Here is a 19,840-nt window from a genome sequence, read left to right as displayed (position 1 = left end):
AATGAAATTTATTTTTGGGAGGGGGATTTCACAAAATAATAACCTCCGGGACGAGAGAAAACTAACCTGTTCACTGGTACACGATAACAGTTGCTATCGAGCGCAATACAACTATAACCTTCTAAAGAAAATTTTTTTTCAGGAGCTTCCAAATCAAATGATGCTCGGGAAACATTTAAAACCCTCTCACCTTATCCTTGTGGAGAGACAGCAAACCCTGCAGCTTGACAGGATCTACGAAAGCATCCTTGTCACCATCCTTCACGCTCACCCAGACGCAGGCGGTTGACGCTGGATGCTCACTGGATGAGTTAGTACCAACTGGGTGTCCCCCTTCTCGTAGGTGACTGGGTGACGAAGATTCAGTTCTTGAGGAAGTGAAGGAGGCCGTCGAAGTGGGCCCTGGAAGACCGTGGTTCCCGTAAATGCTGACGACTTCCACTTTGTAGGAGGGACTTTCTGACACTATGTCGTGTACAGCCTCCAGGAGCTTTCCAAGACCACCTCCTCCGGTCTTGAGTGGGATAAAGGAAAAAAAATATAAAATATTAACAAGAGCAAACCCCTTCTCCCTAAAAATTTGTCACAATATCAAATCCATTTCGTATAACGTCTGTAAAAACTGTGTGTGTGTGTTTGTTTGTTTTTTTGTTTTGTATGGTGTTTATACGTTGCAAAGAACCAGTGGTTATTCAGCAACGGGACCAACGGCTTTACGTGACTTCCGAACCACGTCGAGAGTGAACTTCTATCGCCAGAAATACACATCTCTCACTCCTCAATGTAATGCACGAGAATCGAACTCGCGGCCACCGAGGTGGCACGCCAATACCATACCGACCACGCCACCGAGGGGCTTTTGTGTGTGTGTGTTTTTTTCCTACTAGCAAACAGATTAGTGCACAAACCGACCCTAAACATAACTTACAAACTTTTTATCTAGACAGGTCTGACTTCAAAAGGTATCGTGGCAAATACAGTCTCTGCCTCGTCTAGTTAAAACGTTGTGGACAAAATTGTGTTCTCATCTGACATATGATTTTCGTGAGAAAGACAAAATGGAAAGTATAAAAGTTCCAAAGGCTTGATGTTATTTTTATGAAGTCATACATGCATGAAAAAATTACCTGTGTGGTGTATTATCGTGGAAATTTATAATCATAATTAGGTTAAAACATTGTCTCTTGTCAAGTAAAACGATTCTGAGTTTTTTTTTTTCCAACTTGGCAGACTTTCTATGTCGGTGTCAGATTTTAGGAAGAAAACGAAAAGGTTCACGAAACGAAAAAGAAAAAAAAACTGATTCGTCTGTAACCCAAAACTGAAAGATCTCCAGCACTACTCACCGCGGGCGTCCAACCCCTGGTCAAGTCGGCTGGAGTAACGGGGGTCAGAATGACTGGGGCAGCGTGGGTCAGGGCTTCGTGGGTCAGAGTCCTGACCACCACAGTCACGTTGGCAGCGACGCCCACTTGGCTCCACACCCGGTCACTCACCGCAAAGTGCAGCAGGTACCTGTTCCAGAATAGACAATGGAGAAATATTCCTAATAATTACAATATAACAGTCGTTAATGATAATTACCTGTTGTACATAATAGAAGCAAAGAATATTCTTAAGAATATAACAAAAATATAAAATTATGAGGTCATTCAGCGCTGGAAAGAAAATTAAGTATAAAAAGGCTTTAAAGGTTTAACAGGAGGGAAACCTCAAAGCAGTTGTACTGCGAGACAACTGTTAGATTATTTGTTTATATGGTGTTTTTACGCTGCATGGAACCAGTGGTTATTCAGCAACGGGACCAACGGCTTAACGTCGAAAGTGGACTTCTATCACCAGAAATACACATCTCTAACCACTCAATGGAATGCCAGAGAACTGAACTCGCGGCCACCGAGGTGGCAGGCCAAAACCATACCGACCATGCCACTGAGGCGCTGACAACTGTTAGAAGAGGGTGGAAAGCAAGAAAGAGAATATGAACGGAGGTACAGAAACAGAAATGATGCAGCTAGGGGCCGAAGGGACGTTGCAATGAATCTTCTGTAATGTCTACAGTGCATTGGATGAGGTGCACTGACGGCACTAACCCGATAAAGGGGAGGCCTCTCACGTGGGTGGATGTGCTCTACCTGGCGCAGAATCGAGGTTACTTTTGGGTGACAAGTTGTTACACAGTGCATTATTATTATTAATTATTATTTATTATTACCTAATTCACGTCTACCATGTTGAATACTGTAAAGAGCTAAAACGGTAATAATAATAATAATAATAATAATAATAATAATAATAATAATAATAATAATAATAATAATATTTTTACCATTATTATTATTATTAATTATTAGATTACGTAATTCACGGGCTACCTAAGTTGAATATTGTAAAGGACTAAAACTGGGGAATAATAATAATATTAATACATAATAATAATAATAATAATAATAATAATAATATTAATAATAATATCAATACGTATTCATTTTTACTATTATAATTTTCAGTATTATTATTATTATTATTATTATTATTATTATTATTATTATTATTATTATTCTTACGTAATTCACGGCTACCAAGTTGAATATTGTAAAGAGCTAAAACGTAATAATAATATATAATAATTTAATGATATTAATAATAATTTTTACCATTTTTTATTTTATTTATTAATTAATTATTATTATTATTTATTATTTATTATTATTATTATTATTATTATTTATTTTTTAAGTATTCACGGCTACCAAGTTGAATATTGTAAAGGAACTAAAACGGTAATAATAATAATCTGTCTGTTCCAGCCCCTTTACAGCATTCATCATGAAAAATGGTAGAAGACATGCATCAAATACCTAGGCACTAAATTCACTTCGAAATCTTCACCTTCGACAGATGTTTCCCTGAAATTCTTGTAAATGGTTGGCGATTACAATTGCAACACCAACTTTAATATACCTTGGTATTTAACGCTTCCAATATTTGATACAACTCTACTAGATATCTGGACTGATACATTAAAAAATGAGTTTTAAAAATCACGACGCTTTGCCCAGGAATATAGAAAACAAATGATAAAGCGGCCTCACTAGAAATATGGAATGGAATTGAATATAGAATTTAGACCAAACGCCAAGCACTGGGACCTGTGAGGTCATTCAACGCTGAAAAGGGTCATTAAGAGCAATTGATAGGAGAGAGTGAAAAGTCCGATGGAAGAAAGAGAACATGAACGGAGGTGCAGTAAAAGGAATGAAAGGGGGTTGCAGCCAGGGGCCGAAGGGACGTTGCAAAGAACCTTTTAGTAATGCCTGCAGTGCGCCGCGTGAGGTGCACTAACGGCACTAACCACCTATGGGTCTATCGAAATAGGAAATATTAATTTTTTATTCATCGTTTTCACATATTTACTACAAACTCTCACCTCTCGTCTATTCGATTTCCTCTTTGTTTTTTGGAGACTTTCATATATGAAAATAATAATAAAACATGGCTCTCGTAAATGTGGCCGCATATTCACTTGTTTTATTTATACTGCATATGCTCTATCGCCGCCCCCCCCCCCCCCCCCCCCCCCCCCCCCCCCCCCCCCCCCCCCCCCCCCCCCCCCCCCCCCCCCCCCCCCCCCCCCCCCCCCCCACCCCCACCCCCCCCCCCCCCCCCCCCGCCCCCAACCCCCAATCACAACACACTCCCTATTTCATAGCGATGTTCTCACAAAATCCACGAATTTATCTCGCGTCGGGTTTTTCCAATATTCGTAAAGAAGTTTTTACTGGTGCTACACAACTATAAACACCAAGGAACGACTCATACTCTATCAACATCATTTCGACGAAATCTATGATAATCTATAAAACCACCACCACATAGAAGAGAGTGGGTCTGTGTTCACGATTGGTAATTTGCCCACCAGCGTTGAGTGAGAAATCGGGATAACCAGAGATATATTATTTCTGCGCGAGAATTTGAAGGACGAATATTTGTATCATTTATCACTGTATTTTTTCACCAATCAGAGCGAATTTGTCATTCTGTCTTTGACCGAATATGAGAATGTGATTCTCAATATATACACACAAACTCGCGCATATTATCTATATCTATGCAGCTTTCTATCTTTCTATCTACCTATATATCTATACATTTACATGTTTATATACTATGTATATATAGATATATAGATAATTGTTAAAAACATTTATAATTAAAATTCCTGGCAGAAATATATATTTGGTTACCGCCGTGCAGATTATATATATATATATATATATATATCTATATATATATATATATATATATATTATATATATATATATATATATATATATATATATATATATATATATATATATATATATATATATATATATATATATATATATATATATATATATATATATATATACTATATAATTAATTTACTGAAGAGTGACCGTCATCTTCTTTGCCGACTCAAACGTAATGCTTCACTTAGGGAAATGGCTTATAACGCGTTTACGTATGTATGTATGTAAGTATGTATGTACTAAATAGAAAAAAATGTATCCTTAAGCCCAACTACGATATTTATTCTTCCAGTCACGTTCCACGTTCTCGCGAGTGTTTTTTCTAAGGAGATGAGGAGGGTGGGGGGTGGGGGGGGGGGGGCGAGGGGTTTTTTTATTGCGGTCAAGGAACGTAAGTGAACCCTTGAGGTTATATACTAAGTAGGTTTACCATTCCTCCCGTGTGGAATAAGGTTCTCCCTCATTCTACGTATGAAAGTTCAATGGCTGATAGACTTTGCTGGACTTTCAGAAAGTTCGATGGCTGATAGACTTTGCTGGACTTTCAGAAAGTTCGATGACTGATAGACTTTATTTACTTTCCTATAAATAAAATACAAATTATTTACTTTCCTATAAATAAAATATATAAATTTTTCTCCACTACAGTTCATGACAAAATACTTTGCCATAATTATTTAGATTACAGCAAATACATTTCAATGACGACACAACTACCGAGCATTTTAACCTTAAAATAATCAACACTCGCATTCTTATCATTTAAAAACACATTTCAAATTGTTTATATTACTTCAGGTATGATGACTACGCCAACCCGAAACATGTTTCAATATTGAAGGCATTACAATGATTTTGCTCCTGTTACAGGTTAATAATATCATTATATAAACTGTGCAAGAAACTGGATTCGACATTCTCCTAAGCGGACACATTAGAAGTTGCCTCGGAAACACAAACTTTTAATAACTTCACGGAAACAATAAAAGCGGCCATCTAAAAGAAGTGAATGCTGAATACTAATTTATAAAGGAATGTTAAGGATGTAGTATGATCTAATTCTAAGATATAAAAATTCCATATATTATCGAAACACGTGATAACCACGAAAATAACACACTTTAAAACTACAAATGATAACGCCGAAATAATACACTGGAAAACTATCTAATAAGAGAGGTGAATGCTACTGCTTCAAACGGAAATTCAAAAGGATGACAGTTAAGCAAATAGGCCCTTTGACCACAGTTGGTGATTATGGAACAAAAATACGTACTACCATATGACAAAATGGAATAATGAACATTCATAGTTCAGAATGGGTAATGCCTCGTTTGTTTACTGATTAGGAGTTAATTATCAAAACCAATTCCTTCTCGTTTGTATGGTGTCTTTACGTTGCATGGAACCAGTGGTTATTCAGCAACGGGACCAACGGCTTTACGTGACTTCCGAACCACGTAGAGAGTGAACTTCTATCACCAGAAATACACATCTCTTACACCTCAATGGAACGCCCAAGAATCTAACTCGCGGCCACCGAGGTGGCAGGCCAATACCTACGGGACTTTTTGTCCATGAATTTGGAATGTGTCTGTTTGTCTGACATATCCACTGAATCCTTTTACTTTTGCGTTAATGTCTTGAGTGAGACCTTACCTTCCCTCCCGCACCAGGCTGGAAGCAAAAATGGCGCCGTCGTCAGCGTTCAGCTTGAAGAGGGGGTGAGGCTTGCCGGCCCACCGGAAGGTCTTGTCTCCTATATCCCAGTCGTCGGGGTCGTCTACGTACACGCGACCCAAGGGAGCGTCCGATCCGCTGCCCTACGGAGGGAAAAAGGCAGTTGCTTGGTGAAAGAGCAGACAAGTTGCAAAATGCATTTTAATATACAAAAAAGGAAATACTTCTCTTCTCGCCTCCCTCCTCTCTCTCCATCTCTCTCTCTCCTCTTCTCTCGTCTTGCTCTCTTCTCTCTATTGATATTAACAATTTGCAGCTTAGCCAATGTAAAATGGAAATAAAAAAGACTATTATATCTTTTTAATTTATTACACGAACTCCTCTCTCTTCACTCTCTCTTCTCTGTCTATGTTTCAGCTAGCGTCTCTTCTCTCTTTCTTTATATCTAGTTTCACCAGCAGTCTCTCTCTCTCTTTCTCTCTTCTTTTTTATCCTCTCCTCTCTCCTCTCTCTTTCTCTCTCCCTTTTCTTCCCTTTCTTTTCTGTTTCACCAGCATCTCTCTCTCTTCTCTTTATATCTATTTCACCAACGTCTCTCTCTCTCTCTCTCTTTAGATCTTTCACCAGCGTGCTCATTCCCTACTCTCTCCTTTTCTAGCCTAGTATTTCACCAGGCCCCTCTCCTCTTCTGCTCTCTCTGCTCTCTCTTCTCTTACACCAGGGTCTTCCACAAGATTTAAATGTAACTGGGTCCTTTGGCTATGCAGAATGGGGTTTTCTTCATGGGTATGGACTCGTTGAGGTCGTCGATTCGAAAGCAGTAAGCCAACCGTGACAGTCTGCGTCCTGCTGAGTCCTCCTGCGTCGCTCATCAAGACTTCTACGGGGAGCGTCCGATGCGTCTCGCGGTCCAGCGAACCTCTGGTCCAGAGCTCGGCTCCTCCTCGACCGCTGTCGACATCTGGTGGAGCAAAAGGACAAAGAAACAAAGAAGAAATCGTTCAAAAACCGCAGCCATTCAGCGCTTGAGGGAGTGAAGCGAGGTGGAGGGGTTGGACAGCAAGATGGAAGAAAGGAGAAGGGAATGGAGGTAAAGTAAAAGGTAGGGGCCTAAGGGACGCCACAAACCACCTTGAGTAATGCCTACAGTGCACCGGGTGAGGTACACTGGCGGCATTACCTCCTGCAGGATATTGATTAGTCTATTATTCACTAAAATTAGCATAATCTATTTTAATAGACTATTTTCACTAAAATTAGCTTAATCTATTTTAATAAACTGCCTATTTTCACTAATATTTGCCTAATTTATTTTTATAAACTGTATTTTCACTAAAATTAGCCTAATCTACTTTGATTAACTGTCCATTTTCACTAAAATTAACCTAAGCTATTTTAATGAACTGTCTATTTTCACTAAAATTAGTCTAATCTATTCTAATAAACTGTCTATTTCCACTAAAATTAGCCTAATCTATTTTAACTAACTGTTTATTTTCACTAAAATTAGCCTGATCTATTTTAATAAACTTTATTTTCACTAAAATTGGCCTAATCTATCTTAATAAACTGTATTTTCACTAAAGTTAGCCTAATCTATTTTAATAAACTATCTCATACACAAGTCTGGTCACTGCACTAATTACTAACGACAATCTTGAGCTTAAGGTGCATAATATATCATGGTAGCACCTCCTACAACCCTCTGTCTCTGCTTAGAAAGGAACAACAGTGCTGAGTCAACAAGTCCGCTAGGGGGGGGAGGTTTCAAGCAGATCAGAACAACCCAAGAAGCAACATAGTCAAGAGACAGTCAAGCACAGGACACTAATAAGTTCTTCACAGAGTTGGCCTACTAAAATAATTACTAACGACCGTCTTTAGCTTAAGGTGAATTATGTTATCTTATTACAACCACCAGAGCTACAGTCAGAGACAGCCAAGTACTACAAGACACACTGATAAGCTCTTCACAGAGTTGGCCTAATAAAACAATCGCTAAATCTGACTACGTGGACTAATGAGAAATAGATATACCTTGAGGTGGTACAAGTTAACATTGGTGAAAGAATAGAAGAGAGCTTAGCATTTAGGCCAAAGATAAGCGCTGGAACCTATAAGGTCATTCAGCACAGAGTGAAACGAACAGTTACGGGTGGTTGGAAAGTGTACAGGGAGGAAAACCTCGAAGCAGTTGCACTGTGAAGCAATTATTAGGAGAGGGTGGAAAGTTAGATGGAAGAAAGCGAATAGGAACGGAAGTACAGTCAAAGGAATGAAAGGGGGTTGCAGTTAAACCACCTACGGGGTAATCTTGTTAAAAAGACTATAAAGATGAATTGGAAATCAAGTACCATTCAAGAAGCATCGCAGTAAATGAAAAACAGGTGAACAGCGCAATTTGTGTAGGGATGTTCGACACGGTGCTGGTGAGCCTTCTGTGCAGTCTCCTATAAAGGGGCTTCATTATTTTCTATATTTTATAGATACCTCTCTCATCTTTGTGTCCGAGCACACCAACTCCCACTCCTCCCTGTCCTAAACGCAGGTTACCCGAAAGTATCTCACCGCCTGGGTTATACCCTCAACCTCACAAACTACTTGAAACCAAAAAATCGTCCAACTCACGTTGATCAAACTTCAACCTGACGAGATCCACGACGTGAGGCGGATTCGACGGAGACAGCTTCATGCTGAAGGGCGGGCCATGCCCAAGAGCCCACGTATCATCGTCAGTAGCCGTCAGGACGCCGAGGAGCGAGGGCGGGTCGCCCTCCGTCACGTGAAGGACGTCCGGCGGGACCAGGCGAGGAGGGCAGTCGTTGACGTCCGTGACTGTGATCGTCAGGGTCGCTGTGGCAGTCAGGGGCGGCTCCCCCCTGTCCACGCCCAAGATTCGGGCGATGCCCAGGGCGCCCTCCTCAGCCTCGCGGTCCAGACGGCGGTTCAGCGTCACGCCCCCGCTCTCGTCTACCTGGAGCGAGTTCCAGCCACCTACGACGGAGTAGTCGACTCGACCGGCTCCCCCCTGGAGGAATAAAATTAGAATATAAAACATGAAGAAATCAGAGAGAGAGAGAGAGAGAGAGAGAGAGAGAGAGAGAGAGAGAGAGAGAGGAGAGAGAGAGAGAGAGAGAGAGAATAAAATAATAAAAACTAAGAATCAGAGAGAGAGAGAGAGAGTAAAATACAAGAACTGAAGAAATGAGAGAGAGAGAGAGAGAGAGAGAGAGAGAGAGAGAGAGAGAGAGAGAATAAAATATAAAAACTGAAGAAATCAGAGAGAGAGAGAGAGAGAGAGAGAGAGAGAGAGCCATAAAATGTAGAGGCTATCTTCAGCCATTAAATGACAAATGGCAGTCACACAGACATAACGAATGCGCATAAAATAAATACGAAATATGCATACATACACATACATACATATTGGCGTGTTAACATCGCTTTCCCTTATTCTCTTCGTCTGAACCAGTAAATACCTATAGAATACGTCCTATTATGTATTATTGCATTTATTGGTTATTCAGCAACGGGACCAACGGCTTTACGTGACTTCCGAACCACGTCGAGAGTGAATTTCTATCACCAGAAATACATATCTCTCACTCCTCAATGGAAAGGCCTAGAATCGAACTCGCGACCACCGAGGTGGGACGCCAACACCATACCAACCACGCCACTGAGGTGCTTTGTAATACTGGAAATAACGGGACTCATTTTCGAGATTGATTTTTTATTTATTGTTACCTGCATGGCGTCACAAAACTATTTTTAAATAACCACCCTTTCGAGCACACTTCAAAAACAAAAGACATACGAATTGTAGAACCCTTTATAATTAACTTTACCTTTAAAAAAATGAAATTTAAAGATTCGTGAAAACTCGAATGGAATACAATGGAATATATCACAGATTTAGGCCAAAGGCCAGGCACTGGGACCAATGAGGTCATTCAAAGCTGAAAGGCAAATTGAGAGTCAAGAGAGGTTGGAAAGATTGTAACAGGAAGAAAATCTCGCAGTTGCATCATGGAACTACTGTTATGCTTAGTATACACTGTAGATTTTTGGGCTAGATTTGCTCTAGGGAGACCTCTCTAGATAGTGTACACAGAAACGAGAGCGCTCTAGCTATAGTTACTCTCAGCTCTCGCTAGGGTTGTTTTAGACTACCTAGATTGCTAGTGAACACATGGTCGAGAGTTCTCTACGAGACTAATCTAGGTGCTTCTGCCCAACTGAATAGAGTAATCAGTATAGCTAAACGCGTGCTGGAATGGTCATGGCATCTAACCATAAATACAAATGGGATAGCAGTCAGACTATGCTTTTAATCCAGCACTACGAAAGATTCCCTGAAGTTTGGAATGTAGTATTGAAAGAGCACAGGGACAAAGAAAGAAAGCGGTTGCTGTAAAAGAAATATCAGAGCCTTTAAATGTTAGTGAGGCTGAAATAGCGAGAAAGTGGCACAATCTGCGGTGCCAAATGAACAATGAAATAAGGAAAATGAAAGTAAAGAAGAGTGGCATGGGTGCAGATGATGTACTGGTGAAAAGCAAATGGGAATATATTGACGGTCTTCACTTCATGATTGGATGTGTGAAACCCCAAGAAACTACTGTTACAAACATGGTAAGTGAAACATGTCTTTTTAAGAAATATGATTTATTAACTTTTTTTGGACAAAAGTAGGCACACACAACAAACACATAATTATATTAAATGTGTATGTGGCGATAAATCATGAAAACTCTTATGAAATTAGTCATTTACTTTCAATTAAGTACAATACTCCAGTACTAAAGGAAAATGTGCTAAGAAATCCAAACACAGTGAAGAAGAGAATGCATTGAAAAATGCCATAGGTATATTGAATCAGCCACAAGATAATGATTCGTGGTTTGGAGAATATGATGCATCCGAACTGCGTCAATTACGTTCCATCGAAAATAGGAAAAGACTGAAACGTACCATCATGAAAGCAATAACAGAAATTGGAGAAAAAGAGGACCATGAATTCTCATCCCCTACTTCTACCCCTGTACTTCAAAGTTCATACACTGATTTGACAGATAAAGACTTAATTCCTTCTGAGCCAGATGCTCAGACAAGTGATGTTGGTAACATCAGCTTCCAGTACTCTTTAACAGAATTATAGCTAGTTCTACTAACTTTGAGATAATCCTCATTCAGAACATCATTCAGTGCAGTGCATACTCCTGGAATTATTTTTGCTATAGTAGTAACTGGTATACGGAAAGCATACATCAGTGAGTGATAACTATCTCCTGAAAAGCAAATTCGTATACATTATAGTTATAAATTATATACTACAAGACAGTGTAAAATATTTAGTTTAATATATATGTTAATTATTCTTTTTATGTTTACCTATTTTTCATGATAATAATAATAATAATAATTGCATATATAATTCTTTTGAATTATTACTGTTTAGTTTCTCAGTATAATTTGATAATAAATATAAGTTTATTCTAGAAGAAAATTTTTTCTTTTATACACTGTACTTACCAGATGCTAAAAATCTAAGTATGAGAGTTTATCTTTCTGAAGGGGAGACTGCTTTCCTTAAATGAGAATCACGCTTCATAATTTTGGGTGTCACCTTTTCAAGCAGATAATCATAATCGTAAAATTTTCTTATACGCTTTATCATCTTCAACGATCAGTTCTTGCAAAAGCTTTGCATGCAACCCTTCTTCATCTCGTCTAGATATCCATTGTCTAACCCATATTTGCCTTCTCTTCATTTTCTTCAAATTCCTTGATAAAACTAATGCGGCAGCTGCTGCAACTTTATGATAGTGTACATGAGTGGTAGATTAATCTCGCTAGAGTAAGTCTCACACTACTCTAGATATAAAGGTATGAGAGTAAATGGTTGACTAGTGTACACACACTTTAGAGTAATCTCTGTAGATCAAACCAAGTTTAGCTAGATTTTTAATCTACAGTGTACACTAAGCTTTAGAGTGGGTGGATAGTAAGATGGAAGATAGTGAATATGAAAGGAGGTCCAGTAAAAGGAACAATTGTGAAAAAACTAATCCCACCGAATCGAATATTAAATTATAAACTCGATGACCTCAATTGAAGCATAAGCAATAAAAAGAAATCACATTAAACTTATGAAAGACGGAAATGGAAATTGAGACGAACTATTGGTGAAAACATTAAATTGCAGAGATGCGGGAAACTCAAAAGAAGAACTTTTAGAGAAATGTCAAAAGTCAAACGTATAAAAGAATGCAGTTTCTTACAGTCGATGGCCGCCACCGCTGTCATAAAATAAATTGACGAATGCAGGGCTCAACCCAAGAACTGCAGCAAAAAAAATTAAAAATTCTTGCTGGAGAGACTGATTCATACAATTATCCGCATTGGGACTTTCAGATCGCTACGAGTTTTTCAGAAAAAAATAAAATAAAAAAGAACCGACGCAAAATTACGATTATGTATATTGAACGTCTACAAGAGGGGTAAAAAAAAAAGAACTACGCAATATTACGATTATATTGAACTTGTCTGCAAGCGGGATAAAAAAATAAATAAATAAAAACCTAGCTTTTTGCATATTAAGAACAATTTCGAATCTAGTTGATAGAAACACTATGAAATTGATACACAGGAGGCATCACTAGTTTCGATTTAATTCAGTGTTAATCTCTCTCTCTCTCTCTCTCTCTCTCTCTCTCTCTCTCTCTCTCTTAGTTGCAAATTAAGTTGCAACAATCTTGACGCAAAATACTGAAATTATCAATATTTCCTATTGCTTTCTGGTCCTTCAAATGAGCACCGTATTCCTTGGAATCTTGAATTTCGAGTCAATGGCCCCTTTGGGGGTTTGTTCCATATGAAGAGGGTTCATATTCTGGTATAATACTAATAATAATACAAAAAACTAACTTCAACTTAAGCCACCATTATGTATCACTCGATTGTCTCCACTCTGAATAAACTATTTTACCTTCTCAAAGGTAAATTTCTCCATTAAAGTTAACTGCCCATTTCTGTCTCTTGTTGGATACGTATAAACAAGGATATTAATCTTCAATGGCTTTTACTGAATGGTCCTACTACTTGGCAAACAGGGGAATTTTACTACAAGTTCGAGACAGGGCGGAATCTCTTCTTGGCAAATGTGTTTGGACCTTTTTTTACCTGAAAGAGGATACGCCAAAGTTGATAGCACCGCTTTTGTCTTATTAGACATCGTTGCGCATAATACACAAATATCGAACAGTAAACCACGTCGAGAGTGAGCTTCTACCACCAGAATTTCACTTCTCTCACTCCTTAGTGGAATGCCCAAGAATCGTACTCGCGGCCACCGAGGTGGCACGCCAAAAACACCATACCGACCACGCCACCGAGGCGCTAACCGACATCTATTGACACCTCGTTGGCCGCGATTTCGATTCTCGGGCATTCCATTGAGGTGTGAGAGATGTGCACCAGTTTACCCTAGACTCTGACGAAGGTGGAAACATACCGGGTTAATGCCCATGAAGCCTGGACGAAAATCATTCGGCAATGCTCGACCATCTCTGGAATATGTTACCTCTTCTGTTGGGCACCAACAACAGCACCAGATGTTACCTTTTATGTTGGGCACCAATTTACAGCACTAGCTGTTAACTCTTATGTTGGGCACCAATTACAACATTAGCTGTTACCTCATATGTTGGGCACCAATCAAAGCACCAGATGTCACCTCTTTATGTTGGGCACCAATTACAGCAATAGCTGTTACCTCTCATGTTGGGTACCAATTACGTACCAGATGTTAACTCTTATTTGGGGCACTAATTACAGCAATAGCTGTTACCTATTACGCTGGGCACCAACTACAGCACCAGCTGTTACCTCTTATGGTGGGTACCAATTACAGCACTAGCTGTTCCCTGTCACCACGTACGGAATATCACATTTAGGAAACACTACCATTGGGATATGTTACCTTTCCTTAATGAACTTGTTAAAATGGATAATAATAAACAATAATACTCAGCATCCCTACAATAGAAACTAGTTCACACAATGTTTATAGTTTATACTCACGTCATCTGGATCGTGGGCGGACACGGTTGCCAACAAAGTGCCTGGAGGGGCGTCCTCGCTTATGGTGACGTGGGCGTGGGGGCGGACGAACTGAGGAGGATTGTCGTTGAGATCTCGGAGCCTCACGCCCACCCAGGCAGTGTCCTGGTGCCTGGGATCGACCCATCCGCCCTCCCCCTGAAAGGGAAAACGAACAGGTAGGTGGTTTAGTTTGAAGACGTAACTTAGACCAATCTTTTATAAAGTATAGAATAAAATGTTTAGAGAGAGAGAGAGAGAGAGATTCTGAACTAATACGATCAATGTTAACACCTTAAATACATTCAACAATGTTGAATTAGCACATCAACACACTGCTGTAGTTCCTCGTTGTTTGTTTGTCTGTATGGGGTTTTTACGTTGCATGGAACCAGTGGTTATTCAGCAACGGGACCAACGGCTTGACGTGACTTCCGAACCACGTCGAGATAAAGTTCTGTCACCAGAAATACACATCTCTCACTCCTCAATGGAATGGCCGAGAATCGAACTCGCAACCACCGAGGTGGGACGCCAACGCCATACCAACCACGCCACTGAGGCGCTTAGTTCCTCGTTGGACGATTCGGTTACGTGCTCGACTACCAATCTCAGGGTCCGGGTTCGATTCCCCGCTCTGCCAACAAGGAATCAATAGGAATTTATTTCTAGCGATAGAAATTCATTTCTCGTTGTGGTTCGGATCCCACATTAACCTGTAGGTCCCGTTGGTTCCTAGCCACGTAAAAATATTTAATCCTTCAGGCAAGCCCTAGGATAGCTGTTAATCAGCTCAGTGGTCTGGTTAAATTAAAATATACTATACTAAATACACTGCCGTATTGAATGTATCTAAAGATTAATTACTAAAGTTGATTATCGACAAAAAACAATACTCATTAATATTCATAATATATCTAATTATACAAGTCATCCCATTTACATTGGTAAAATAATTTTGTCCATCATATGGAAATATGGAAAAATAATGGTAAAACATTGTTTTTTCCCATATGTTGAAATCTAACAACTACCATGAACGACTACTGGTTTTGACCGTTGTTTCATTTGTTAAAATGTAAAAAATCCAATCTCTAGCAGTAAGGCATATGGGGGAAAATATTCACTTACAAAAAAAAAAAAGAAAAAAAAAATACACTTTTCCTGAACCTTAGGTCAGGGATATTCTAGTTGGCCAAATAAATGCGCAGGTGTAAGACAGAGCTCAAGTTGTCTTGGTTTGCTGGGAATTGCGTTAAAATTTCTTTCGTATTTAAAAATATAAAATGACCAAAAAATTCATACTACTCTGTTGGTTTGTGATTAAAAGACTGTAAGAACACCACTCTATTTAATAAAGTTTGATCTGATACGCTTCATTGCATTTACACTACATTCTTAAGTATGGTTCAAGATGTCACTGGCCACCAAAGAGTGAATGAATTCTTAAGTTATTATATATCTTATCATCCTTCGTATTTTAAAGTAAATAAGAAAAGTTAACACAGAATACTCTCGAATTTAGGCTGAAACACCCAGCTTGGAGACAAGTCTTCAAGCACGTGGTACGTCTATAGTAACTCACAAAATGAACGGACTAGTAGATGACAAAAACGTGCTCCGATTTGTAAACATAAAAAAAAAAGTCATGGACGATAAACGGAAAATTACCGTAATATTAAAAGGCGTTCATTAACTACAAAACAGGACACCTCACTGTTGACGTACGCAGCTCACGAACACAAACATTAAAAAAAAAACGGCAGTACTGATGTTGGAAGTTGCAACTACAGATTCCCAGGAAATGGTGGAGTTAACTTGAGTGGATTTTACTGCATAGCCAGAACCCTAAGGTCCGGTCCGGACTCCGTATTTGCCTGGGAAGTGTAGAGAACTGAACAAAGTTGCTGTCTAGACTCTAGCAGTGATGCCAACCCCTCTAACCCTAACGCCCCCTACAGGAGACGAGAAATTGCCTACATAACTGTAAATGACCCAACATTCTGCGGCTATCATAATAAATAAATCTTTAGATTATGTTTACATGCAATATCATGAATACTAATAAGCATATTGATCTAAACCCACCTTGTTACAATTACCCTACACTTAAAAATATTGTCCCACTGTCTAAGATTTTGCCCCCTACGCGTAGGGCAATTACCCTTCAGTTGGCAACACTGCTGTCTAGTGGCCAGTCTCTCCCCGACTTGGTTTACCAGTGGTGTTTAACTATAAAAAAAATAGTTCCTTCTCCATAATACTTTACTCGAGTCGCAAACAGAGCGCTGTCATGATTTCTTTTAAATGGTTCAATCAATATTTGCTGCTGTATATTTATAACCGTGATAACATGAGCATTCGCAAGTGTTTCCAACATGCCCATCAATTAAGCTGCTAAAGTGGTTACAAAAACAAGTGCTGATCTAACGGCTCTTCTTCACTATCATTTTTTAAAAATATTATTTAAGCCACTCATTAGGATATATATCAGTCACACGAGCATTATACTGATACGTTTATACTACTTAGGATAAAAGAATAGAGAGAGACATGGGAGTTGATAACAACTCTGCATGACTGATGTGGTTGTTGAATTAGGAAAACGTAATTTGCACGTAGTCATGCAATGAAACTTAATGATTTCAATGACTTCAATGATCTGTACGTACTATAGGGAAAAATAATATCCTTGTGAAAATGAGCGTGATCGTTGTCTATCACCAGAGAATCTCATCCGTTGAACGATAGAGAAATGCTAAGAAAACAAGACAGGAAAGTAAAACTAACTACGCTGCCTAAATCCAAAATTTAATGCAGTTTCCCCTTTTCACAAGAATTGGACACAGCTTGAATAACTTTTTTTGGGCTAAGAGCCACATTATTTTAAATTAAGAATCGTGATTTACTGCACACTGGCATTGCTATACTTGTGGTCAACAACGGTCTACAATAAAAAAAAAAAAAGGAGATAACGGAAACTGAAGTCATTAGTACTAACCATTAGGGTTCAAATGGCGATCTCACTTTATCAAAGAGTTTTATTTTCAAATTTAAAAAATGCAAAACACCTCACGATTTGTATATTACACTGAAACCCCATCAGATATTTATCGATCCACACACACACAATATTATATATATATATATATATATATATATATATATATATATATATATATATATATGATATATATATAATGCGCAAAAGCACTTGTCTGGCAAGTACTCTCACAATTCATGATTTTTTTACCCTATCCCGACTAATTTCTTGGTCTTTCTCTTCTTCCTCCTAAAACTTCGAGACAATACTATAGTAGATTCACATCAACCGAGCATTTGATATCTAGGCTCGTCGTTTACGACGCTCCTGATTGGCTGTTGATGAGCCACTCACAGGGCTGGAAACTCTCAGTGTCTCTCGGGCGTTCACTTGGGTAGAATCTATGTTCCACCTCTCCTGATGTATACGTCTTTCAGGAGAGGTGGAACATGCATCCTGCCTATGTGAACTCTCTCGAGAGACTGAGAGTTTCCAGCCCTGTGATTGGCTTATCAACAGCCAATCAGGAGCGTCGTAAAGGACGAGCCTAGATATGAAATGCACTGTTGATGTGAATCTACTATAGGAACATTGCCGACCAATCGTTCTGCAGGTCCTCATCTTCTGCAAACGCTCATAAAACACAGAAAACTAACATTCCATTTTTCGTATCTCCACATTTCTCATCCTTCAGACAACTGATTCTCCAAAAATACTCTCATTCTCATTTAACAATGATTCAAGGAACGCTTCGTCTACCCATTAAAAAAGATTTTTTCTTTTTCTTTATTTATTTATTTATTTTTATTTTATTGCAAACTACATTCTTTACCTAATCGTTCCCTTAATTCAACTCACGTCTTACCCTACTTGCGTCAGGTATTTTTACTCCATGGCAGGAAAATGACAAGAGCTTCTACAGAAAGCAAGAGGAGGTCAATAAATACTAGGCGCATGTTTCATAAACACTAGGCGCATACTTACTCCTATGGCTAATGATCAATGAGGTGCAGGGGTTAGGTTTTCTTGCTCAGAAAACCCATTCCACAGCAAAACCCATATTATATAAAGTACACTTACAAACGAGGGAGAAAGTTGTGATTCTCCAGCAGAGGAGATCGATAAACACTAGGCGCATACTTACCCCTATGGCCAATCCACAGAAAAACCTAAAGATAAAGTACAGTTACAATCGAGGGGGAAAGTCGTGATTCTCCACCTACCTGATCAGTGACCTGTACCATGAACTTGAATCCCTGGCGATGGGTGTCGTCCTCATAATCGAGAGTCCTCAGGGCATACAGCTGGCCGGATGCCCCAGTCGACCGGATGCCAAAGTGGTCCCAGCCCCAGCCGCTCTCTTCGACGATCTGTAGAGAAGAGGAAAAAGGTTTCCAGTTTATGACTTACAATGTTGTGGCACTTTGCCTTTTTTTTTTTTTTTTTTTTTTTTTTTTTTTTAACTGTTCGCCTTTGTATTCGATTTATAATGAATTCTGACTTTGTTAAAAAAAAATTAATCTTCTGAATGTTTTCTGAGTATTTTCTGAATAAGTAAGTTGAGACAATCCATCACTCTAACTATTTTTATTTTATTTTATTTTATTTATTTATTCTTACGTTTAGTTCATTTTCAAATGATGACGCGAGTGATTCATACAGATTTTTCTGCACAACGTAAAATGCTGTATGAAACTGTCAGCGCCACTGCTCATGAAGCTTTCAGCCACAGCCCGGTGGTGGCCTGCGTTGTTGGCACCTGTAGCGGTGCCAGACGTGAGATCGTGGCTAAATTTAACCTTAGACTAAAAGCTACTGAGGCTAGAAGGCTGCAATTGGTATGTTTGATGATTGGAAGGTGGATGATCAACAAACCGATTTGGAGCCCTCTAGTCCTGTGGGCGGACAGTAAAAAAAAAAAAAAAAAAACAAAAAAAAAAAAAAAAAAAAAATGCGGACAGAAAAAATGCGGTCAGAAAAAAAATACGGACAGAAAAAAATGCGGACAGAAATAAATGCGGACAGAAATAAATGCGGACAGATAAAATGCTGATAGAAAAAAATGAGGACAGAAAAAAAATGCGGATAGAAAAAAAATGCGGATAGAAAAAAAATGCGGATAGAAAAAAATGCGGACATAAAAAAATTGCGGATAGAAAAAATGCGGACAGAAAAAAAAGCGGACAAGAAGACAAAGCCGTGACAATAGTTTTCTTTAAATGAATTGTGCGGGTGTGAAGGACAACTAAAGAAAAAATAACCATAAAAAGGGGAAAAAAATTAGTAAAGACGGGAAAGAATGGAAGATAAAACCGACAAAACCACAATCAAACCGGCTGGAGAGAGAGAGAGATGATGAAGGAGACGAGAGAGAGATAGAAGCAGAGACGAGAAATCTTACTTCACTCTGGAATTGTTACAGAGAGAGAAGAGAAGAGGACGAGAGAGAGAGAGAGAGAGAGAGAATTTCACAGAGGGCGAGACGGCTTGAAAAAGTGAGAGTGAGTTTGTTTGCGCTTTCTATGAAATAACAAAAAAAAAAAGAAAAATATCCATAAATGGCATTTTGAAAAGAATCGGGCAATTGCCGCATGATGCGAGTAAGGTTCAAAACTAGGAATATATTTTGGGTGGTTCCTCACTCTCCTTTAGCAACGGCCCCAAGGGCCCAAATAAAGGAAGGACCCACAAAACGACAATCTCCACTCGAAGTAAGATT

The 19,840-nt window shown here is 38.9% G+C and overlaps 1 protein-coding gene and 1 pseudogene across 1 annotated transcript in view; one reads left to right on the top strand and one right to left on the bottom strand.

Moving 5' to 3' along the window:
• Positions 1-19,840, bottom strand: part of LOC135210296 (putative neural-cadherin 2) — an 80,221-nt gene that overhangs the window by 20,769 nt on the left and 39,612 nt on the right. The window contains 8 exon segments of the mRNA XM_064243179.1: positions 191-514; positions 1,347-1,515; positions 5,955-6,118; positions 6,694-6,801; positions 6,803-6,936; positions 8,604-9,003; positions 14,061-14,237; positions 18,345-18,491. Coding sequence (XP_064099249.1) covers positions 191-514; positions 1,347-1,515; positions 5,955-6,118; positions 6,694-6,801; positions 6,803-6,936; positions 8,604-9,003; positions 14,061-14,237; positions 18,345-18,491 — 1,623 coding nt within the window.
• On the top strand, positions 10,258-11,136 carry LOC135209917 (uncharacterized; annotated as a pseudogene).

This window comes from Macrobrachium nipponense, chromosome 39 (assembly GCF_015104395.2).
Source record: "Macrobrachium nipponense isolate FS-2020 chromosome 39, ASM1510439v2, whole genome shotgun sequence".
Classification (NCBI taxonomy): domain Eukaryota; kingdom Metazoa; phylum Arthropoda; class Malacostraca; order Decapoda; family Palaemonidae; genus Macrobrachium; species Macrobrachium nipponense.
Note: the sequence above shows the minus strand (reverse complement) of the source record. Positions and strands in the feature narration are given on the sequence as shown.